General features: G+C 48.0%; 1 protein-coding gene across 20 annotated transcripts in view; it reads right to left on the bottom strand.

Annotated features, from left to right (window-relative positions):
* The window catches only part of COL13A1 (collagen type XIII alpha 1 chain), a 95,612-nt gene that overhangs the window by 10,279 nt on the left and 61,768 nt on the right, over positions 1-23,565 (bottom strand). For 9 of the 20 annotated variants that reach the window (XM_051800281.1, XM_051800282.1, XM_051800280.1 and 6 more), the window contains 21 exons: positions 23,456-23,518; positions 21,563-21,616; positions 20,454-20,540; positions 19,947-20,000; positions 19,693-19,737; positions 19,036-19,104; positions 18,441-18,464; positions 17,964-18,017; positions 17,377-17,421; positions 16,925-17,077; positions 16,060-16,158; positions 15,697-15,750; positions 14,863-14,904; positions 14,348-14,374; positions 12,843-12,923; positions 10,183-10,218; positions 8,351-8,404; positions 8,021-8,074; positions 7,273-7,308; positions 4,364-4,450; positions 435-473 (listed from right to left, as the gene is read on the bottom strand). In XM_051800281.1, coding sequence (XP_051656241.1) covers positions 435-473; positions 4,364-4,450; positions 7,273-7,308; positions 8,021-8,074; positions 8,351-8,404; positions 10,183-10,218; positions 12,843-12,923; positions 14,348-14,374; positions 14,863-14,904; positions 15,697-15,750; positions 16,060-16,158; positions 16,925-17,077; positions 17,377-17,421; positions 17,964-18,017; positions 18,441-18,464; positions 19,036-19,104; positions 19,693-19,737; positions 19,947-20,000; positions 20,454-20,540; positions 21,563-21,616; positions 23,456-23,518 — 1,257 coding nt within the window. Of the gene's footprint in view, positions 1-434; positions 474-3,338; positions 3,417-4,363; positions 4,451-7,272; positions 7,309-8,020; positions 8,075-8,350; positions 8,405-10,182; positions 10,219-12,842; positions 12,924-14,347; positions 14,375-14,862; positions 14,905-15,696; positions 15,751-16,059; positions 16,159-16,924; positions 17,078-17,376; positions 17,422-17,963; positions 18,018-18,440; positions 18,465-19,035; positions 19,105-19,692; positions 19,738-19,946; positions 20,001-20,453; positions 20,541-21,562; positions 21,617-23,455; positions 23,519-23,565 lie in introns of all 20 variants that reach the window. The other 11 variants (XM_051800290.1, XM_051800295.1, XM_051800299.1 and 8 more) reach the window with 6 other exon arrangements.

Below are 23,565 nucleotides of genomic sequence, written 5' to 3'. Positions count from 1 at the left end.
TTTTTAACCACTTGTGGGATTCAGAGGAAGACTGCAGATCACAGCTCTCAACCAGACTGCACCAGCACCCTCACCAACAGGTTTTTCCCTCTCCTTTTACTTTGGACTCAGGGGGGCCAATGAACACCACTCTGTTCATGCCTCAGGGTGCTGGGTTATACATTTGGGGTTTGTGGGTTAAAACCAACTGATTGTCTGTATAATCGTATTTATTGTATTATTTTATTAAATTGTTATTCTGATTTATAATCTCTCCTTTGAGTTGAGTTCATTTCCCCTGCTGGTTTACCTTTAAACCAGCACAGGGGTACAGTCCTGGAAATCCCATCCATGCCTCCACACCTCTTTTGCTATTAAACAGACTCACTGGAAAACACTAGCAAAACACACGGCACTGCCAACTCAGCACAGCAGCATTTCCAAGATTATTTTACCTTATTCCAGCAGCCTTGAACTGGAAGCCCATCTTCCCCCTGAAAAAGAGATGGATGAAACAGCAGTTTAGACACAGACAGTAGTGCAGAGACGGAGGAAAGAAGACGTGGGTTAACTATAACACCTGCAACAAACAGTGTGAATCAGAGCTGGAGGAATAGTCTGAGATATTCCTCAGCCTTTTGGAGTGACCCAGACTTCTGGCTCAAAGAACCTGAAGCAAGGGCTGGGACTGAAGAGGGCAGAGGCCTCAGGCTATGCAAGGGACTTACGCACATGAGGTCTGTAGGCTTGTACTCATTCTTCCTCAAGGAATAGTTTATCCAGGCTTCCGTGAAGGAAGGAAGAAGGAAGGCAGTGGAAGGTGTGAGGTGGTGGGTCTGTGTCTTAATGCTTGGCTCTGTAGTGCTGAGGTTATAAGCAAACCCCAGAGTCAGCACTAACCTCTGATCCTGAGGAGGGTCTATAAAAAACCTCCATTTCCTTTCAGCCCCAGGTGGGTGTGTTGTTGTCATTATTATTTTTTAATTTTTGTTTAAGGTTGAAGAAGGTTGGACACTTTAAGGGCCGTGCTACTAAAAGATGGAGACCCCATGGTTGGGAAAGGCTTTTGTGAGTGGCTGCCACTCATATCATCTCTGTGAAGCCCTGTTTGACAGGAGAAAACAGGATGTTATGTCAGTGCTAAGGTGCTCTTGAGCAAGAGGTGAAGTCAGAGGTAAGGAGATACATCTCTGACATGAGAAATCAAACACTTGTGCTGTTTCCATGTGGCCCATTTATAGGCTATCACTATTCCCCAGGAAAACCAAAACCAATACAAACAGAAAAGCAAATGCACAGTAGTATACTGAGAAACGAACTATTTAACAGAGATGCACTTTCAGGGGCCTGACGAACTGAACGTTGCCACAACAATATTGCTTTTCAAATGCATTTTTTGGACTGTGGTCTCCTTGTGCTGTTTCCTCCTCTTCTCCCCCATGTGGAAATATGGAGTTACCAGTCAATTACTGGGCATATTGCGGTGTTCCCATTGGTACACTGGTGGTGGTGGTAGGAATGACTGGTGCAGTGCAGCGCAGGAGGAGATGGGAAGTTAGGTGTATGAAGGAATGGGAGGCCAGGGAGTTACAGCTTAGGGATCAAAGGAAGACCAGGGTCACGAGGAAGTGTTTGTTGCAGGCGAATGTGCTGAGAACGGAAACATGACATGCTTATTAGCATCAAGGATCTCCTTCCACATATCTCAGATGTGCAAAGCGTTAGTTCACAGCCTCCATAAGTTACAAACGTGGATGTGTCAGCTGGATGCTAAGCTTTTAACCTAGTTGGATCCAAAAACATGCTTATTCACGTTCCCAAGCTAGCTCGCATGCCAGAACACTATATATAAAAAAATAATGGCATCTGCATTTCATCAGATTTTCTGGCAAGTTTCCCTTAACAAAAATAGGAATGACAAGAAGTGTGTGTTCCAACATGGCCATGTGGGGTGAATCCTCACTGGGAGCAGTGACACAAACAGAGGGGTGGTCTGCCAGGCACCCGTGGAATCCTTACAGGGATTGGGAATCAGGTGTCTTACTTGGCCAAAACTTACTCCATAGTAACCTGGCTATGACCATCAGGAGGCAGAACACATGGCTCTGTGGTTTTCCTCCTTTATGGGCCGTTCTGGGCAGGTCTGATTTCACCTGTGGGACTGGCCCAAGTTTCTTTCCACTACCCAGAATTTACAGAGCAGCAACTGAGACTTTACCAGTGGCCACTGCAAGAGTCAGTGCCCCAAAGAGGACACAGCAGTGCCCAACAGAGGGGGTGCTGGGAGGAAAACTGGTTAGCTCTTCACAAAGCTCAAATAACAAAGGCTTTTGATGGCAATTTCACAGCTTTTTTTCTCCCTGGGAGAACTAAGAAAACCTTCCAAATTAAATGTGGCTTTTTGCTTTGGGACGCATTTTTCCAACTAGCTGAACTAACAGATCTTCCATCCCTTGTAAATGGCATCAAACATCCTTAAGGGAGCTTAGACAGACCATCCTCAAGCAAATTTTGTCATGCCAAATAGGCCTGAAGGGCAGTAGTTTCTGTGTATTATGGAGATGTTGAGACTGTTGTAGGGAGCCAAAACCTCACCTGAACACTGCATCTTCAGAAAATCTCAGAGAAAACTAATAAATTGGTGATGTTTAGGGGGACACTTTGAAATCAGTTGAGATTAAGTGTTCCTCAAGACCTTTGTCTTACAGCACTTGGGCTAGATCAGGCACTAGTACAATAATAATTTTAATACTTAAGTTGGATATTGGGAAACATGCAAGTTTTTTTGCCACTATGAGTACAATTTGGACTTCTGGGGAGAGTCATAAATAAGAATTATCTCGCAGGGAGGCTAAGTGTCCAGTTAATATGTTTCACATGGGCTTGCTAACAGGATAACTATTATTTTCAGTCATCTTATTGTAGGGGGTGACTGAGGCAATACAGAGCCACGTCAGGCCGTGCCTACCACACACAAGCACTTAAAAATAGAGTTAATGAAGGACACGAGCATCACAGCTCCTTGCAAGGAAGTAAAGGCAGTGCAGAGCTGGGTCTGCACAGGCTGATTTAGTGGAAGTTGCCAAAGGGAAGACAAAGGAAGTGAAGCAGTTGTAAGTAAATCTGCATTCCCACTATTTTTCCTCACGCCACAAAGTAGTGCTGGCAGCAGCTGGGAATCACAGCATGAAGGGAAGGGCCTGGTTCTAACAGCAGCAATGTGAGGAAGGGAGGATGGAGACAGGTAAGGAAGGAGCTGCCAGGTGTTTCTAGGGCATGCAGCTATTTGGAGGTATCAGAAATAGCACCCAAGACCCAAAAAGCAAACGAGCATGCAGGAAAGGGAAGGTAGGCCATACCAATGGGCATGGGGCATCCAGGCCGTCCAGCCCAGGTAACCCCGGCTCACCCTTCTCGCCTTTAAAACCTCGGAGACCCTGTTCATGAAATCAACCACTGTTGTTATTTCAGTCACTGCCAGCTCCGTGTCACGGGGGTGGCCGAGCCCCCACCGGGACCCTCACAGGGCACTCTGCTGCACACCCAGCACACAGCTGTCTGCACACTTAGAGAATCAGCAGCACCAGCAGTTTCCTTTTGGGTTTTCCACGATCTGCGAGCCAGGAGATGCTTCTCTGAGCTGAAGCTGAGAGGATGGGAACGGCATTTCCTCAGTTTCAGAATCATCCCTTCCTCTGATCCTCACTAGGAAACCCAGCAGCTGGATTTCCAGCTGCATGATCCACAGGTACTCCTGGGATTTGTGGCACTGCTACAGATTTTTGGCAGAATTCGCTGCAGCATATGAGTTTAGATAAAAGTGTACACATATTCCTGTATTTATTAATTTGCCTAGATTTGTAGCCAATCTGTTTTGACAGACACACAACCCGTTTAGGAAAAGTGAGATTTGTTTTTCCTCTGGGTGCTGCAGCTCAAGTGCCCCGTGTGCTCTCAGGCCGTCCCATCAGCTGGCCCTTATTCCAAGGCAGGGGAACCAGCATTCCAGTTTTGCCATCTCATAGACAGGATCACACTGACCATCTCAGAGAAGAACTGCAACTGGCAGCAAAGGAGACAGGGCTCTATCCACAAAGGAGAAAGCCCTGGGCTCCCAGCACATGGGACACCCCCATGTACCCCAAACCTCAGTGGGCTCTGGAAGAGGAAGGAACATAACCGTGGTCACTCAGCAGCCTGGTCACTCAGAGGATCAGGGGTTCTCCCTCTGGAGAAAGCAGCTTTGCCACAGGCTGAGGTGGGAACCCAGCCAGGCCTTATCCAAGTGTTGTACTTTTGCAAGACCATTATTTATGTTATGATTTCCTTCTGTCTTCCCCATCAACACATCTTAAAACAATACATTTGATGAAACAGAACATACCAACGGACAGGGTGCATCTAATCCAGGCGCTCCTTGGTCTCCCTTATCCCCTTTAGACCCTCTAGAGCCTTTCTTGCCCCTCTCCCCCTGTAAATAATAGTTTAGTCCGAGAAAAAAAGAATACACAAAAGCTTTAGGATCATCCATTTCAAACAAATGTCAGCGATAGTTTAAAAAAAAGATAAACATTTAGGAAACATTTTAAAAGAAGAAAAATCTCTGTTTGAGATGTTAAGTGAAGAGCTGCTAAGCTGTAACTGAGCTGCATAAACACACTGGCTGTGGCTGCAGTCCCACATTGACAGACTGGGAGGGCTCAGCATCAAAGGGATCATCAGAGGACTTCTTGGGGCTTCCCACACTCCAGAGAGAGGTACATCAGGGAACATGCTGACCCCAGACACACAGGATGGGCAAACACCCCTCGGGCCAGCAGTGTGCCACCTCATCTCAATCTGCAGCTGGCTGGGAAGGTCCCTCCTCTGCCACTCCAGCTCTGGGATGGCACTAAGATGCTTTTCTTACCACTCTGAATTCTCATTCTTAATGAAAGTCTCACTTGGAGAACTCTCTGCCAGGGAATAAAGGAAGTACTCAGCCCTGAGAGTCCATACAACCTGGATGCCCCTTAGGATGCTCTGAGTAGTGCTCTCCCAAAAAACCTGTTAGACCAGGGACTAGAGCAGCCACAGGGCAGCAGCTGCTCCCTGACCCTCTTACCTGGCAGCACAAGGGTATAGCATGGTATTTGCCAGTATAACACAAAATCCTCAGAGCTGCTGAGCATGAAACAGGGGAAGGGGCTGCTGCACAGGGAACTGAACTCTGAACTTGTGGGGAGCGTTAAAGGAATTAAGGGATAAAGTCAGACAGCACGGGCTGCTGTTTCTTTAAAAAAAAAAAAAAAAAAAAAAAGGCGTTAAACCCAAAGCTGGCAAGAGAAATGGATGGGAGAGGAGAGGCAATGAGGAGAAGTCACCCAGAGCCAAGTGCAGGAATGGAGAGGATAATCCAGGAAAAGTGCGCCATGGGTTGCTCTGGAGGAAGGAGGAAGGAACCAGGAAGAAAGGCGGAACAGGATGGAGGGATAAAGGGGACAAAGGTGGACCTGTAGGAGCGAGGAAGAGGCACATACACACAAGAAAAAAAACAACACAGGCATTAAAATAAGAGTGAAGGCATCAGGTTGGCAGCACGAGCTCAGGGGTCCCACTTTTTCAGCTGGGTTACACAAAACTCTGCCTGTTCCCACCCCGACCCTGGGCACAACCACAACACACTCGTCTCCCACTTGGAGCAGAGGGCAGCAGGAACATTTCTGGGGTTTAAAGAGCCCTGCTCTGCCTAAAGGAACAGACAGGATTTTGGCAAATTGCCTGGGACTTTTGGAGGAGTAAGGGGAATCCCCTCTACTCAGTGGGAAAAGGGGTATTTTCTAGGATCCCATCTGCTAAAATATCACACTTGCCCATTTAGACTCAAGTTTCTCAAACTTTTTCATCATTGCAAATTATGGGTTGCAGTGATGCAAAGTGCATGCACATTTCAAGGGGCCAGCACAACCTCCCACTCAAGCTTTTGAACTCATCCTCTACAAGGAGTTGCAATTTCTCCCAGTTTCATTTGCTTTTATGCCAGAGCTCAGAAAAATCCCATCTACAGCTAATGACAGATCCTTCTGTAACTAAGACACCCAGTTTAAAAACCAACTGAAAAAGTCTAGGAATTAAAAGTTACTTTTTGTTTAGAAGCCACACAAACAAAACAAAACAAAACACATGTTAGGGAAGAGGAAGTTAAGAAGCAAAGCCAGAAATGCAATGATTAAAAAAGGGGAGAACTTTGGGGCTCCCTTGAACCTTTCTCCCCTAGTTTAAGATGCCAGTTGGCTGCTTCTTTACAAAACTGCCCTTTCTGTGCAAAGTAAGGTCAGAAATCCATTGCAGATGGAGGACTCACTATGTATCAAAAGCAAACCCATATAATGAAATCACCACATGGGCACATGCACTATCAAAATTTACGTTTTCAGATAAATTCAGGTGATACCAGAGTCATATGAAGAGTTGTGTGAGTACACACACTTGTACTATGCTGAACTGCTTGACATCAGGACAATTGTTATCTTACAAAGACTCGAATCCAGAAGTCATTTGTATTTCTAAATATAAATTATATTCAACTATAGCTCTCAAGTGTCTTTATCAAAAAGATTCAGAGCTTTAACAGGCAAGAAAACCTGATGAAAAAGAAGGAGCTTCTCAACATACACTTCTTGGTAATATTTATCTTTCTATTAACACAGGTGGTACAATGGAAAGTCTGCCATTCATGTTTCTGGTTTTGACCCAACTCTTCACCATCATATCTATTCAGGGTAACGCCTGAAGAGATTTCATGTCTGACTCTTTAAGGCAGGCAAATTTAATTTATCTTTTCCAAATTTCCATCTTCCAAATTCTCTGGAGGAGTGTTTGCTAGAGGACAACCTTCTTTTTCATGCTTCAGGGGGAATTTAAAAGTACCAAAATAAGATTTGTGGCTGCACCTCAGCTAATTCTCATGGGAATTTACACACATCAGTAAGTAGATAAGTAGGATTTCCTAAAGCACACCACTCTGGCCTAACTGAACTACACATGAAGTCCCATGCTTTGGTGAGAACAGAGCTGTGACAGCAATGAACACATTAGAAAATCCCTCCTTCAGCCTTCAGGCAGATGTGCCACAATGTCCTAGGTGATGGGACAAGCTACAGGTATCACCTTCTAAAATCCAGGTATGCAAAGTCACTTGTGTGAAGGTCTAGCAGACAAACACATGCTGGCTACTAGAGGTGCTCAGAGTTAACTGGGCTGTCCCTGTGTAAAGGTGTTAGTAATTAAATACAAGTTTGCCTGGTAACTTACCCGGATTCCTTTGTCACCAGGCAGACCTTGTAAACCCTGAAATGCATCAACATAAAATATTTTAAAACAAGTAGGTCCCACTGTATTCCCACTCAAAAAGAAGAATGTGTGCTCAGGGATTTGGGTTTTTTTCCACTTATGTTACAAACAAACAAAACTTTTCCAGCAGACAACCTCCGCTCCATCAGACCATCCAGGCTGTAACAGCACTACTCCTCTAAGGGTTCTTCAGATAAAAAACAAACTAGTTTAGAGAAGGCAGTCCCTGATAAAAGCAGCAAACTTCCTTTTTTGTGTTAAGCAACAAAACAGCTTCATGATTACATTACACTAGAGTTCCAACACTGGCCCCGTTTTTCCAAAAGCAATCCCAAACAGTGGAATTTGTTAACCTCACTGGAGGCAGCTTTTGTCCCTGCAATGGCAGGACAGGGCTCTCCCAGCCAGGCTGTGAAAGCAGAGGTGCTCCAAAGCAGCATTTTGGACTAAAATACCTATCCTGGGAGCCCCACTCAGCTTCTTTTGGTAGCTTGAGGACCAAGGTGAATTAACAATTTCCCTTCAGCTTCCTCCTCCTCCCTCTGAGTCACTGCTCTTGAGCTCTTTCTGTCGCTCCCGTAGTGAGCAAAGGTTTGTAACTGGAGTTACACTCAACCCAGCTGTGATTGCAAACACTGGATTACTGCAGCATCTTCAGCTGTCAGTGATACAGGCCCTGTAGATAAATCCCTTGTATGCCCATACTCACAGGAAGCCCTGCTGGCCCCATTGGTCCTGCAACTCCAGGATCTCCTTTACTGCCCTGAAATGGAGACAAAAGAGTAGAAATTGCTACGTTCCTACTCAGTACAAACAGGGAGCAAAGCACTAGAGAAGAAAAAGCAAAGGATGCAATTCAAAACACCTAAAACCTCCAAGGATGAGGTACTCAAATATCAAAGAGGCCCAGCTGAGAGTCTTGTATGCACAAGGAGAGGGCAGTTCCATCTCTGGAAAAGCCTAGATCTCCTCTACTCCTCAGAGCTGTCACATCTTCAGAGAAGTTACAGAGCATCAGTCAGTTCTGAAGCAAACTCACCCTTTCTCCTTTTGGTCCTGCTGGTCCTGAAACCCCAATTGGTCCTGGAGTACCCTGCAGTTGTAGGAAGGAAAACACATCAGGATGCTTTTATTCAAGGGCCTCATTAAACCAGGAGACACCGCTGCTCCCTGAGGCAAAGCACAGCTTGGAAGGACAGTCTGGTGGTGGAGGGCACCTCGCACCACTACAGCTTTCAGTGTTGGTGGTGATCTGAAGTAGTTGGTACAGGCAGTTTGAACAACATGGGAACTGCTAAGTTAGATCACACCAGCACCACTGTACAGAGCCTTATTTTTAATTTTGAAGCTTTCCCTTGACAATTGTTTCAGCAGGCATTTCTACCAACTCCACAGACAGGATTTCTTTCTCTCTAGTTCATATCAGACAAGGCTGAAAGCTGTAGCAGAATAAAGGCCATTTAGAATTATGTTAGGCAATTCTCCTTTATTTCCTTATTTTCCCTTCTCCCCCCCCCAAATCAGCAGAGCTGAGCAAGATAGAAAGCGTCCTGTTACGTGGTGGCAGGCAGCCAGTGAGTTGTGCATGCAAGGTGACAGACCCTGTGGTGCAGCAAGGAATGCAGGGGTGCACAGGCAGAGATGTGAACTAAGAGGGGTACCCTCCAGTCCCTCTGTTCCCTCTTTGCCATTCCTGTCACTCCACCAGGCTCCCAGTCGTGCCAACAGGAAAACCCAGTGTTGTTCCTAACCCTTTGACACAGGGGCCATCTCCCACCAGCATACCAAACTTCTTTCCCAGTGCTCCTGAAACTTGCTGGAGCTTTGGGAAATGAACCAGTCAAAGCTGATCTTTAATGTGGGCAGTGCAGCAGTTCAGCAATAGTCCTTCTGGCTAAGAACAGGATTTGGGCACTTCCAACTCTTTATAGACTCCTTGAACTCCATCCACACTTTGCTAACCACACAGGTATGGATCTACACTTCCATCATGGAGCCTCAATAAAGGGATACTTTTGAGGCATATTACCTGCCTCCTAGGAAGAACCAAGGCTTGAGAAGTCTTTTTCTAAAAGCCTTAAGGCAAAGGGGTTTGCATTTTTTAACATCAGCCTGCAATCCCTAGTCACTGAAGTAACCCCTCCGATGTGAGCAGGATGATTCATGTGGATCAGGAGAGGTTTTCAGACAAGTTAAGATCTGCAGAATACAAGTGGAGGAGTAGCTCATGCAGCACACAACTTCAGTGCAGTGAAGGAAGTAAGAAAAATCGGGCTCTCCTTGAATTCATACAATCATGGAAATCTTAATTGCCTGCACTTCGGCATCACTCAGTGCCTTGGAATACACTGAGGTTTCCCTTGCACCTCTATAAAATTAAATCTACAACATCCCCAAACAAGTGAGTGTATAAGCTGCCATTCAGGTTCTGTTCAGAAGTCAGAGCAGCTGACACAAACGTTCCTGCTCACAGCACAAAACGCTCCGGCGTTATTACACCTCAGACAAAACTGAAGAGCTCCTGCTGTGTAAAGGCAGCAAGCAAGGCTACCACGGAGAACTACAGGACAGAGATCCCTCAGGACAGAGAGGACAGGAGAACAGAACATCATGGAACCATGCAGAGGTTTCATTCATCTTGTTACTGAGGCAAAGTGGAACAAGGCAGCTGTGATCCCAGGATCCAGACAGACTCATAGCATCAAAAAACATAAGTGTGTGACATCACTCCCCAGTCTAAGTTTAGCCACCCTCCCAAGCCTGCTTTGGAACAAATTATTCCTGGTGTAAACTAGAACTGGGCTGGAATACACAAAACAAATCATGGAACTGGGGAGGAGGAACATAGGGCAATGGAGAAATGGAACTCACCGGTGGTCCAGGCCTGCCGTCTAAACCTGAAGCACCCTGAACAGACGGGGAGGGTTCACAAAAACAAGGCAGGAGGAGAGGGGAGGGGAGAGGTGAGTGAAGCAGTGACTTGAGACAAACATATGCTTGCAATTAACAAAAATTAAGATCTCAAGGACAGGTGATGGTACTTACAAGCAAACCAACAAAAACACAGAAACACTGAATACATATAACATTGACCCGCAACTTTTAGATCCTCTTAAAGAGGGTAAATTTCCTTCTCTCAATGCCACCAAGAAAACTCCTGGGGAAGCAGCTGTTCTGTGACAGATCACACAAAAGGACAATGTGACAGCAGAGTTGGAACCTGCATTGCCATAGAGAAGCCCAAGGCTGTTGAAATTCTGGCATCATGTCAAGCCCTTAGTCACAGAGGAAAAGGCAACAGATCCAGCTGCACGATTTTACAGAGTCTGAAACAGTTCAGTACCTGTCTGGCACTGCATTTAGTTTTACAGGCTGAAGACACACAGAATCAGGCATGAAAAAGCTTAGGAACAGAGTTCAGTGGCTCTGAGGAGGGACACAAGGTCCACAGTGTCTGATCTTACCAGCAGCTCAGTAACTGTGCTTCCTGGTTGGCCAGCTGATAGTGCTGATCCAAACACAAAATATTTCCCAGAGGACACTTCTGAGCCCTCCCCTCTCTATAGCTCAGGAAGAGTGACATGAGAAGCCAAGGGACCCTGGGGGCTAATGGGGCTCTAGGAGAAGCAGCCAGCACATTCCCTGCCATGCTGGTGAGCTTCTCAGGACAATTGCTGGGGCATCTTCTTCTCAAACTGTCACAAGGATCTCCTTCCCCTGTCCAGATACCCCACAGCCTTGAGGGAATAACCATCTACACAGAAAACTTCTGTTTCTATTTCTCGTGGGACTGGGCTCTGTCTTCTCACTGCAGCACAATCCTCTGCATTTGATCATAGAATCACAGAATCCCAGAATCAGCTGGGTTGGAAGGGACCTGCCGGATCATCAAGTCCCACCCTTAATCCACTACCACCGTGGTTCCCAGCCCATGGCACTGATGCCACATCCAGTCTCATCTTAAACACCTCCAGGGATGGAGAATCCACCACTTCCCTTGGCAGCCCATTCCAATGCCTGATTACCCTCTCTGTAAAGAATTTCTTCCTAATATCCAACCTAAACCTCCCCTGGCAGAGCTTAAGACCAAGCCCTCTTGTCTTGCTGATCGCTGCCTGGGAGAAGAGACCAACCCCCACCTGGCTACAACCTCCTGTCAGGGAGCTGTAGAGTGAGGAGGTCTCCCCTGAGTCTCCTCTTCTCCAGGCTCACCTCCCTCAGTCTCTCCTCATAGGACTTGTGCTCAAGTCCCTTCCCCAGCCTCACTGCTCTTCTCTGAACGTGCTCCAGCCCCTCAATATTCTTCCTGAACTGGTGTGACCTCACCAGTGCTGAGTACTGGGGCAGAATCACTTCCCTGGACCTGTTGGGCACAGTGTTCCTGATCCAGGCCAGGATGCCATTGGCTTTCTTGGCCACCTGGGCACACTGCTGGCTCATGTTCAGCTTCCTGTCAATCCAAACTCCCAGGTCCCTTTCTGCCTGGCTGCTCTCCAGCCACTCTGCCCCCAGCCTGTAGCACTGCAGGGGGTTGTTGTGGCCTTCCCAAAGCACTGCTTTCTCCTCACTGGCTCTGCCTGGAGCCACAGGAATACAGTCATGTGAGCTCACCTGGGGGCCTAGACTCAGAGAGGATGCATTCAGGCCCTGGAAGGGAATTGCTACACAGCACAACTAAAGGAGGAAAACATTTTACAAACAAAGACACGCACATTTCAGCCAAAGTCAGGGACAAGGGATCTGAGTGGTCAAACACAGGACAAAGTCACACAGTACATGAGATGCACTCTGCAGTGCTCATTCCAGGGCATTCAGGAAAGGGAGAGGGTGTACTGTGCCACCAGTGCTTTTTATGAGGAGAGGGCTTTGGGGCCAGTGGAGCAACTGGGTGGGACTAACTCATTATCAGCTGTCAGCTCACACAGCGGGCTTTAGCAGATGTGAGCCAAGAGCTTCACCAAGTCCCCAGGTTTGTATCTAAAGCTCCTGTAATTTCTCTGTAATGTATTGAGCCTCAATTCCTTTGGCTGCCAAGCAGTGCACTAACACAGGCTAAAAGGACTGAGTTCACACACAGCAGGGACACGCCAGGGCAGGGAAAGCACTGATTCCACAGCAGAAGTGACAGGAATGTTCTGGCTATTGAAGAAGTTGGGTGCACTGAGAACCACCACGCTTTGTACAAAGCTTGGCCCAGCTGACAAGTGGCTGGGAAGGCATTTACTTTTCCACATCTCTGACTTCTGTTTCTGGCTTTGTCCCTTTGCCCTGAAGTGCAGAGAACCCCCAGGAAAGCTACTGCTTGTTTTTCCCAATCCTCCCAGAAGCAGGAAGAAATAAAGTGATGGCTGATCTACTCAACCGATCTCAAAGTTGAAGGCTCTGTACAGAGCAAAGGCACAGTTATTTATAGACCATCTCTTTCTCTGTCTTTACATATCAAATCCCCGCATGCGTCTCCTATTGAGGGATCTTTTTACAGCTGACACAAGTTTGGCTCACAAAGTGCTGTTTGCTTCCTGGATACTTACGGGTAATCCCAGTGGCCCTCTGTCTCCTTTTTCACCCTGGGCACCCTTCTCTCCTTTCACTCCATCAATCCCTGCTTCCCCCTAAAGGAAGGATGGAGCAGAAAATAAACTCACCATAACAGCACTTATATAACAAACATTCCTCCCTTCAGAGAGCCCCGGAGCAGCAGGGGGGATACAAGAGGCACCAGAGTAATGCTTTAGCCCAATTCTCAGCCCAATTTGAAGAAAACCACTGTCAGTCAAATTCCCCCTGTGTGAGCACCTGTTCTAAGTTAATGGCAGATGGAGGAGATTCAGGCCCTGTGAGTAAAGATGTTGAAAGGGGAACTGGGCTCACTCCTGTGCTGCTCTCCCTGCTGTTGTTGCTGTATATATATTTATAGACAAATAACCAGAAGTTATCTGATAGGGCAGGTTTACATTTTAAGATGTGGATTGATTGAAAGTAAATAACAGGTGTCTACAAGCTTCAGAGAAAAATCATGCAGAAGTCATCTTTGCAAAGACTTTTGTAAATGTAAAGGCATCAGTTTAAACATTTGGGGAAAATAATTTCATCATTCCTTTCCCAACTGTATTTTTTAAATTCTGTATTATGAACTATATAGCAATAGTAAACAAAACACAATATATTAAATAATTTTTTCTCACAAACTCAAAGTGTAACCCAAAGCTTCTTTCCCCTCATTCCTGTTCATGAGGCATTTCAAGACGTTATTTTGGTTGCATTTTGAGACAGAAGTGTCAGAAGAACCAAGTTTGCACAGTCTCTTACACAAGTCTCCCAGCCACCTGATAGCAGTGGCTACTGAGTTATAGACCAGATGGATTACTGTGTCTGTAATAACACCTAGAGGAAAGGAGAATCAGGATAAGGACACCATCCCCTTCAGCACCCAAACAGTGCTGGTGGCCAAATACTGAGGATAACCAGAACAATTAAGATGTTGGCCACATTTTCCAATCTTTGCCCAGAATTTCAGAGGAAAGATGCATCTTTCCTTGAACTATTTTTTGTCTAGGAGCTGTTTTACAGCAGGCAAAGCAATAGTGTGGGCTGAGCATTTAGACAGATTAAAAAGATTCTCACCACCAAGGACAGGGAAGTTCTCGAGTGCTTTACAGCAGAACATACAGGGTAATTCTAAGGCTCCTTTCAAGCTACAGGTCAGTTACTTAGAGATGTATGATGTACGTTCATCCTGCTGTACAGATCTTGACCCTTCAGGCAAAGATTTCAACTGTTTTCTCATGGGAAGATTTCCATGGACCAGTGACTTCCCACTTCTCTGGATGAAAACTGGAGGGAACGATCAGTTCTTTGGGCCCTAAAGTGAGAGCTGCTAATCCATTTCCTTCAAGAAAACATCCAGAAGGATTTGTCCTCTTACAAAGATGGAAGAAAAGTACTATTTGAACACTAGGAAGTTGTTACTGAAGGGAATTCTAACACCTACGACAACTTTGGTTAAATTTCAGGATGTAATATTTTGCAGCCTTACCTTAGGTCCTGGGAGGCCCTGAAGACCCTGTATTTGGGATGAGAGACAAGACATGAGTAATGTTTCAGGATGGGCTTTAAACTCCAGGTATCCCAGCTCAGTGTTCAGTACAGAGCTTTCGCTTTCTGAGGGCACAGAGGCCTCTTTATTTGTGTCACGGGCACTTCATGTACTGTTCTCATCTGGTAACGAGAAGGCTCTTGCCAAGCACACCCTGGCAGGGGGCCAGGTGTGCTATTAAGACGATTTCTGCAGTTGATCCCTTTAATCCCATCATCCCATCTTACTACTGTCTTCCCTTTCATCTGAGACTAACATAAGCCCCTCTCTTTGCCCACCCAGCCCACCACAGCTCTGACCTACCCTGGGGGTGGGTTTGGAAGTGATACGTTTCCCATTTCAACACTGCACTGGTTCTGCCTGTTTTCTCCACACAGAATCCTCCCCAGTCACTTCCCACTCTATCCCCCCCATGCCCAGTGCCTTGCTCCTGAGGTGAATCACTCAAAACTTACTGGAGGTCCAGGAGGACCCTGGGGTCCGGGGGGGCCAGATATCTAGAAAGCAAACCAGGAGAAGTCACCGTCAATGTGCTGCCCTAGGGACAAAGGCAGACAGGGCACAAGGTGCAGCAGATCTCTGCCAGGCTGGGAAACCTGGACTCCCCCTAAGGACTGCATTTGGAAGCAGCAGTGATCCAAGACAGAGTGACTGGGAAGCAGCAGCAGGACGCTGGGGAGGGTTATGCAGCAGTTGCAAATATTTAGGAGGAGAGAAAGCAGTGAGGTTTTTGCCAAAGAAACGTCCGCTTTCACTGTTCTACCACAGTTCATGCGAGGAGGCACAGGGTCAAAGAGCAAAAGATAGGGAAGAAGGTGGCTGGCTCCACACATGTCAACAGCCTGTGGGACTCCTTGCTGCAGGGCATTCTAAAACCTAGGGGTGAGTTCTGAGGGGAGAGTGGGCAAATTCAAGAACCCTAAAATCTACTGAAAAAACCCTAAATGTATATGTGTATGTGTGTATATATATATGCAAGTATTGCTAGGAAACCCCTATACTGCAAATGCTGAGGAAAATATTTGTTACACTTTCCAAGATCTTCTGTTCTACCCCAGGCATTCCTTATTGACTGCTGGTTGTGAGATAGATTGTTCTTGTGTCAGGGAAAGGGGGGCATCAGGAGCTAGAGGTGGCTGGTGATCCAGTCCCAGGAGATGAGGCCTTGCTGTCCTCAGTGAGGGGGTTTCACCAGAGGGTGGGATGTGCCTGTTTCCAGCAGCTTTGCTGACAAATCGTCCCTCCCTGGCTGCCCAGATTGCAGAAGAAACATGAGAAAGGTGACCTACCGATTCTCCTGGATTTCCTTTGTCTCCATGTTCCCCAGGCTCACCCTTCTCTCCCTGCACACAACAACAGACCCTGTCACCACTGGCTGTGCTCTGGAGTCTCCCTCCATCAGAAGCCGTCTGTGAACCACCCATGTGCTGGCCAGCAGCAGCTCCTTCAGGGAGGAGCGTGAGCAGACCATGTATTCCACATTCCCTGCCTGCTGCTGGAGACCAGACGGACATTCTGTGACACCTAATTAAGGGCAGGGCTCTGAGTCTCCCAGGATACTCAGCACTTTGGGAAATGAACCCTTGTGTGCTGCTCTGTGCTGTTTTCTCTTTACCAAGCAGGAAAGAGCAGCCTGTCTTTCCCATTCTTACTGTCAATCCTGGAAGTCCAATGGGACCCGGCAATCCTGATGGTCCTGGCATCCCTTGGTCACCTCGTTCGCCTTTCTCTCCAGTGGGGCCATCTAGACCCTATGGATCAAGAAAGATTTGTGGATTTTTTGCAAGACTAAGTCAGGCAGACACACAAGACATCATTGCAGGAGTCAAGACTGGCTCTGGCCATCCCAAGAGCTCCCTGAAAACCCCAGACATCCATCAGGTGCCCGGGGAAATGCTGGGCTTCACTAGTATTGGAAGTGGATGAGCAAATGGCTGAACATCCTCCTGCCACTGTGGATGTGCCCGTCCCCTGAGCAGGGATGGGGCACTGCTTTCCTGCCTCCATGTTCTGCTTGTGGTTATGCAGCTTGCTGGAGTCCATGCTAGGAATCACTCCCTAACAGCCAGCTGTTGAGACAGCAGGAGTTTTATCCTAGTGCTCTTATAGGGAGGCAGGAAGTCGTTGTCCTTGAGCAGTGCTGGGGACACAGAAGCTGTAACAGACAAGCTGGGAGCCCGGGCACTGTGCCCCTGTTAGTGGCCAGGATGTCACAGGTTACCCCATGCAGGTGCCCTCCCAGGATGGGGCATACTGGTGCATCAGCCTCCTTGCTCAGAGTCAGTGCCAGCAACACGCCAGGCAGCAAGCTGAGGCAGTGACACAGGGCCCAGAGGGCAGGGCAGGGCAGGCAGCAGGGACAGCACATCTGCCAGATGCCAGGATCTCACTTCTGTAGTGTCACACTTCACACAGCAGCACCCACCTCGGAGGGGCTCGGAGGTGCCCAAGGAGTCCCAGGGCCTTGCCCATAACCTGGGTAGCCACCAGTAGTCTGAGAGGCCTTGGTTTACTCACCGGCGAGCCCGTTTGTCCTGGCTCTCCCTTATCGCCCTTCTCTCCTCTGACCCCAACATGGCCTGGCTCTCCCTTTATTCCAGGGGGTCCATCCTTTCCTGGCAGTCCGTGAGGGCCAGGGGGGCCCATTTCTCCAGGCTTGCCACGTGGTCCCTAAAAAAAATTCACACAACACAAAGTGAAGTTTTTACAGATAAGAGAAAGTTTACTCCTGCCTGGCCCAGAGCCTCTCCCAGCACTCATCCTCTCCCTCATGGATATGCCCCTTGGAGACAGGACAAAGTAGCATTGCCATGATAAATGTTAGGACATTGATAAACCATTAATGCTCACTTTTGTCAAGCAAAATACTGTTCTCCCCTGTGGGAAAAGCAACTGTGCTCTGTCAGTGACAGAGGTGGAACACACTGACTCCAGGCAAGGCCACTGAAGGGAAGAGCATCATGCCTTACCTTTTCTCCATCATGGCCTGGAGGACCTGGCAAGCCAATTTCACCCTGAAACACAGAATTGTTACTCTGGCAGTTTGAAAGCAGCTGTTGTGACTCGTTCACGGTGACAATGAAGGATGGGCATTGCAGAAATGACTGCAGGGACTAGTCACAGGGAAAAAGCGTGGAAAAACCTGGGTTTTTTTATTTTTTACAGAAAGTAAAGCATGGAAGCCTCTGCTGAAACAATACATTGTGTGACTGCCTGAGCACTTTCCATGTCTTGTTGATCCTGACTGCCAGTTCACAGCCCCAGTACTGTTACACAGTCCCCAACCAACACAATCCCACAGAGTGCAGTTCCCACAAGCCGCTCTCTGTAGGGGAGGGAAAGTAGAAAGGATTCTTCATCTTTCGGATAAGGCATTATCATTGTGGGAAAAGAGATTTTCAGGATATAGTGCATGAGTAGGAGTGGTAGAGACCAGCAGGACAGTTCAAGAGCGCTGGACAGGGAGATAGGAGCACAGGGAAGAGCTGTGGGTGGGAATTCTTCCTGGGCTACTCCTGTTTCCCTAAGCTTTGCAAGTGCTGAACTGAGCCAGTACCTTCTGTCCTGGTGGCCCTGGAGGTCCAGCCACACCTGGAAGTCCTGGGGGTCCCTAGATAAAGAAAAAGTTCATTTTCATATTATCAACAGGGCTTTTATTTTTGTGTTTTGAAACCCAAAGGCTCTCTGGAGTTTAAAGGGAAATCACAGGGAATTTTTCAAGGGATTCCTAAAATCATATTTGGCTGGGAAGCCAAGCAGTAGAGAGCCCTCAGAGTTGCTCTTCCCTACTCCTTCTGAGCACTCCCTGTTCTCAGCAGCATGTATTATGTCTTAAAGCAGAGAGATCAAAGTCTTGATTAGAATTCAAGATCAGAAGGCAAGATGAGCTCTCCCTTCAGCTGTCAGCTGCCCCAGCTTTATCTCCCAAGAGCAAAGGCCAAATGTTTTAGCTGCATCTAAATTGTCAGGCCTTCTGCCTAGGATGGGCATAAGGCTACTCGTGCAAAACCCCACAGCAAAGACCAGAACTCACCATCAAGGCCAAAGTTCTTATTTCCTAGGAAAATACAGGAAAAAAATAAAATTAAAAACTAAAACAGTTATCAGAAAACTAAGCTTTTTCCTGGAGGTAGTTTCTTCTCCACTAATGTAACAGTGGCCTAAGTGAGCAAGGAACCTACAGAATTAACAAGAGCAAAAAACCCTCACTCTGAGTCCCACAGAGCTGTTATTCTACAATTTCCCCTTTTCCAAAGTGGAACCCAGGCTAACTCAGAGCTGGGCATAGCCACTCACTCACTGCTCATCCTCAGTGCACACTTCCCAGGAAGCTTTGGTGACCTTCACTCACCACCTATCCCACACCATAGGCCACTCCTGAGGGGATTCACATGACCTCTACACCCACTGGTGTTAATCCATCAGCCCAGCAAGGTGCCCAGGTATTGACAAAAACACTACATGCAGGGAGCTGTGGGATGGAGGGGACTATGGCACATAGTCCAAGTGCTTCCCTTTGCTGCTACTGCTGAGGAAGCAGATCTACCTTGTTCCCAGCTGTCTGCATCCCCTGCAAAACTGTAAAGCATCCAGCAGTCACCTCACAGGACAGGAGGGTAGTTGCTCACCTGGAGAGCTTCACTGATGTTCCCATCATAGTCCATCATTTCGTCCTTCCCAGGCTCTCCTTTGGGGCCCTGCAAAGTACCACCTCTTTAGCCAGGGGTTGGGATTGCCCTTCCCTTGGGGTGCTCAGAGCTGTGGTTCACCCTGAAAAAGAGGGCTCAGAGGGACCCATTTCATGAGTGTCCAGTTCTTCATTTATTACAGAAAGCTTCTGTAGGGTAGGAAACACTACAGAAGTGCAGCCAGCCCAGCCTAGATCTCCATGCCTTGACCATCAAAGCTGGCAGGTCTGGGAAGAGGTACAGTTGAAGCCAGAATCCAGGAACTGGATTTTTTGACCAATTGTTGGACTCGGGCACGCACCAAGCACCCTCCTGCTGCCCTTCTCTCATAGGCCAAGGGCCTGAGTTCAGACTGGGATGCCCAAACCCACCTCCTCCTACAAACAAGCCACCCTGAGATGGCTTGGAAGACTTTTTCCTTCTAATGTGGAGGTGGGAGACGGAGTGGAGAAATAAATGGCCTGTCTCAAACTCAGCCATTGCCCAGTTATGAGCATTTTAGTGACAGGAAGACACAATCTGGACTGTCAGTATGGTCCCACTATCCTCAGACCCCTCTGAAGGGCCTAAACTCCTCATTAGTAAAGGAACACCTACCCTTGGGCCCATGGGTCCCTGGTCTCCTGGTGAACCACGTTCCCCCTGTAACAAGAAGAACATGCTGTCAACAGAGCCTGCCCCTTCACTTGCTCAAACTCCAGGAATCATTCTCTGCTGGTCCTTTGGAACAGTCAGGGTTTGACAGCTTAATTTAAAAATTCTCCTTTTCCAGTAAATTTTGTACATGTAGGAACAAACTTGCAGCTACTGAACCTCTGAACCTGGAGTTGGTTTATGCAGAAACTCTGTACCTTTTCTCCCTGTGACCCTGCAGCACCAGGCCGGCCAACGTCACCAGCTTCTCCCTGGTGAGAAAGGGAAAGGAATGGGTCTGTGTTGTGTGCACCAGGGGTGACTTCACTTTGGCTTTGCATTTTCAGGAGGAAGAACTGCACCAGCCAAGCGCCCCTGCTGTGCCCCCTTCTCCTTGGGAAGCCAAAATCTCCTGCCACGACTTCCCACCAGGAGCCCTTCTGTTCCACCCAGTGCAGAGGGAGTGTTCAGACTGGTTTTTCACAGAGCCTAGAGGGGAGTTACTTGAGCACAGGCAGGGTATTTTCCTTCCAGAAACACAGTTCACAAATCACCTTCAGCATTTAGAACAACAATACTAAAACACTCTGCAGCACCTGACACCCCTTCAGCAGGTAGTCAGAGGTGGGCACAGATGAATGCAACCTTTACTCCTTTCTACACACCTTGTGCTGGGCACAATCCCTCACAACACACAAGTCCCTGAAGGAAAAAAAATCACTCACCTTTGGTCCAGGGGGTCCAGGCAGACCTGGAGGGCCAGGTTCTCCTTTAGCTCCCACCAAGGCATTCTCAGCAATTCCCTTCTCTCCCTGTTTGCAAAGAAGAATAAGGCATGTGTCACAGATCAGATTCTTCACCTCTAATTTCACTTGCCAAACTGCTGGCTTCAAGAGCCATGGTCCGAGACAAGGTCCATCAGCTGGACTCTTGATAGCCCAGAAAGGCACTGCTCCAGAACCAGGAGCTGGCCAGGAACCAGGCCAGTCCTGCCAGGGGTCCATGCCAAGCCCTGCCAGCAGCCACAGGTATCCTCATCCCTGCGGCTGCTCAGCACTTACTGCCCAGGGCCTGTGCACAGACCTCATCCCTGGCCTCCAGCCTGAACACAACTGTGTTGTATTATTAAAACTGAGCTGGTAAAACCACCTGAGAGTGGCTTCCTTTGCCATGTCTCTCTCAGGAACTGTAGTCATTAGCCAGTCAGACCTGCACACCACATCCTTTGCACACAGCAGATAAAAAGGCAGCAACAGGAAACCTTTGCCATTACATCACTTCCTGAAATGGCCACTGTCATTCCATGCACTGTCCCCTCGCCCAAAGGAAAAGCACTTTGTGAAAGTCTGATTTGAAAGGTGTGATTTCTATCTAGAAACCTCAGAGCACCAGGAAAAAGCCAGTTTGAAGGCTTAGCTTTAGCTGACCTGCCCTGGGTCTCTCCAAGCACAAGGCTACTCCTCCAACTCAGAGCACAGCAGCGCAGCTCCCAAAAAGCCCATCTCATTACACAAGGATCTTAGAGCTGGAGGGAGGCTGAAATGCCACGTTACATCTGAGGTCATGCTTTTAACAAGGAGTTACTGGAATGTGGTTCCATGGTCCCATTCCCAGGACCACAACCTCTCCCCCATGCATGAGCGCATGGAATTCCTCACCAAAAGGCATCCTTTGTGTGCCCCCTCACGTCCCTGGGGCACAAACATCCAGCTGAGTGCTGCGGAACACCTGCCACAGTCACCTAAGAGTGCGAGAGCTGTGCCACGCAGGAGGGAGGAAGGAAAGGGGAGGAGAGTGGTCCCACCAAAAACAAAATATCAGGGAAGAGACAAACCTTCGGCCCAGGGAGTCCAGGAAGCCCAGGGTCACCAGCTCGTCCCTTCTCACCCTGTTGGCAAAGCAGACACGGTCAGGGCTGCCTCTGCAGACTCTTCATTCTGGAGGAGCAGCCAAAGGGTGAGCTGCTCCTGGTTTCAAACTCTCCTTCCCCTCCCCAGGCATTTTATTTTAGGCACAGCCAGGACATCCTCCAGCAGTGAATGTTTTCTTCCTTCCTGTTGACTATCTCTACACATCATTGTCATTTCTCTCCAAAGGAAGGTGAGTGGGAAAGGGATCCAGGGTCCCCCTGAGAATCTTCCTTATCGCTCTAGGCTGCTAAACCCTTTTCCCTGACAGTTCTTCAGCCCAGGATCTCCCTGTTCTATACTTACAGAGAAGTTGTTGCCCAGGGCAAATTTTATTTGGCACACAGGACTTTCTCCATGCCTTGCTCATCTTCCCTAACTCCAAATCCCAGTCTCATCGTGCTCTTACAAAAAACAGGCAGTGCAGCGTCTCAGTTGGCAGCCAAGCTCTGTGACACGCACTGGTCGTGAAAAGCAGCGAAGACAAGAGCAGCAAAAGTGGTTAAGACAGCAGCTGATGGTGTAAGATGATGCCTGGAGAGCAAGGGCTGCAGGCTGGGCTGTGTGAGGCACCACAGAGGATGCCACGGGCAGTGAACAATGGAGGGCACCCAGCACTCCCTTGGTGAAGTGGCTTTGCTTAGTTCACCATGACAGCTGGGCCATATTTTCAGTATTGGAACTCAATTAGTGGTCTTTATGCTGAAGTTAAGTTCTATTCAGCCCCATTCCATCCAGCTGCTAAATCCATGGTTTCCAGGCACAGTGTCCTGTTTGGGAGTGCGAATTTTGCCACGACAGAGAGAGATATCAGAAGTTTCTGTTACCCTGAAAAGATGTTTCAAATGCATCACCAGGGAAAGGTGTGTTCTTACCTTCAACCCTCACACCTCCAAGACTTAGCAACTTGTACAGATTACACAGAACAATTCAAACCCTCTTTCCCCCCACATGTTGCCCAGCTCTCTCCACAATGGCTCCTGGAGCCCTGTCTCTGCCTGCAGAGGCTGGTACTGCTTATCAGAACTCAAGGGCACCCATCTGACATGCAGTGAGTCTCAGTGAGACTCCTAGAGCATCAATGCTGCAGGAACAGACATGCACTGGTGGTTCCATGGAAAATAATTAGCTAGCAGCAATCCTTTTTTCAGGCAATCCTAGGGGTCCCAGTGACCCCTTTCTCCAAGGTAATTTGGCCTCCAGCCACCTGTAAGACCCCCACAGCTTTCCTCCCCTGCTGGAGAGTGCACATTGCTGCCATAAATTAATGTTTCTATCCCTGGAAAGAGCAAAAACATTTGCAGAACCCAAGGAAAAGGCTGGGCATTTGGGGTTTTTGTAGAGATATAATGGCTAATCCTGTCCCAGGCCTCTGTGAATCCCCGATTCTGCCTCAGTATCCCACTTTTCATTCAAGGACTAATTTTGAATACACATGTCCATAAGGGCTACTGAAAACATCCTGTGCTGCCAGAACTAAGGTGCAAAGCAGCAGATTTCTTGAGGAGGGAGGTCAGATTACTGAATCCCTCTGTAGGGTGTTATTTCTGGAGTCAAAAAGAGGCGGCACTGTCCTTAATCATTCCCAGGACAAGACTACATCCCAGGCATCTCATGCTGCCCTGCCTGCCACCAGCCCCCCACTCCTGCAAGCGGGAACATGCAAACACACTTCACCAAGGGGGCAAGAGCCAGCAAAGGACACATAATCCCCTGCAAGCACAATAATTCAACACGCAGCAGGCTCCCGCCAGCTCCCGCTCGCAGGGAACACAGCACGGCACTGCCAGGACACCCAGTCCAAACACACAATGTCCTACCCGCTGCCCCCTCTTCCCTGGCAAACCTGGGGGGCCCATCCTCCCTAGGACTCCAGGAGCTCCCTTTGTGGGGAAGAAAAGAGACAGAGAATGTGTCTGTTACGTGGCTG

This window comes from Manacus candei, unplaced genomic scaffold, assembly GCF_025592945.1.
Source record: "Manacus candei isolate 608988 ecotype Guabito, Panama unplaced genomic scaffold, ASM2559294v1 h1tg000050l, whole genome shotgun sequence".
Taxonomy (NCBI): domain Eukaryota; kingdom Metazoa; phylum Chordata; class Aves; order Passeriformes; family Pipridae; genus Manacus; species Manacus candei.
The sequence above is the reverse complement of the archived record's forward strand: the minus strand, read 5'-3'. Positions and strand labels throughout refer to the sequence as shown.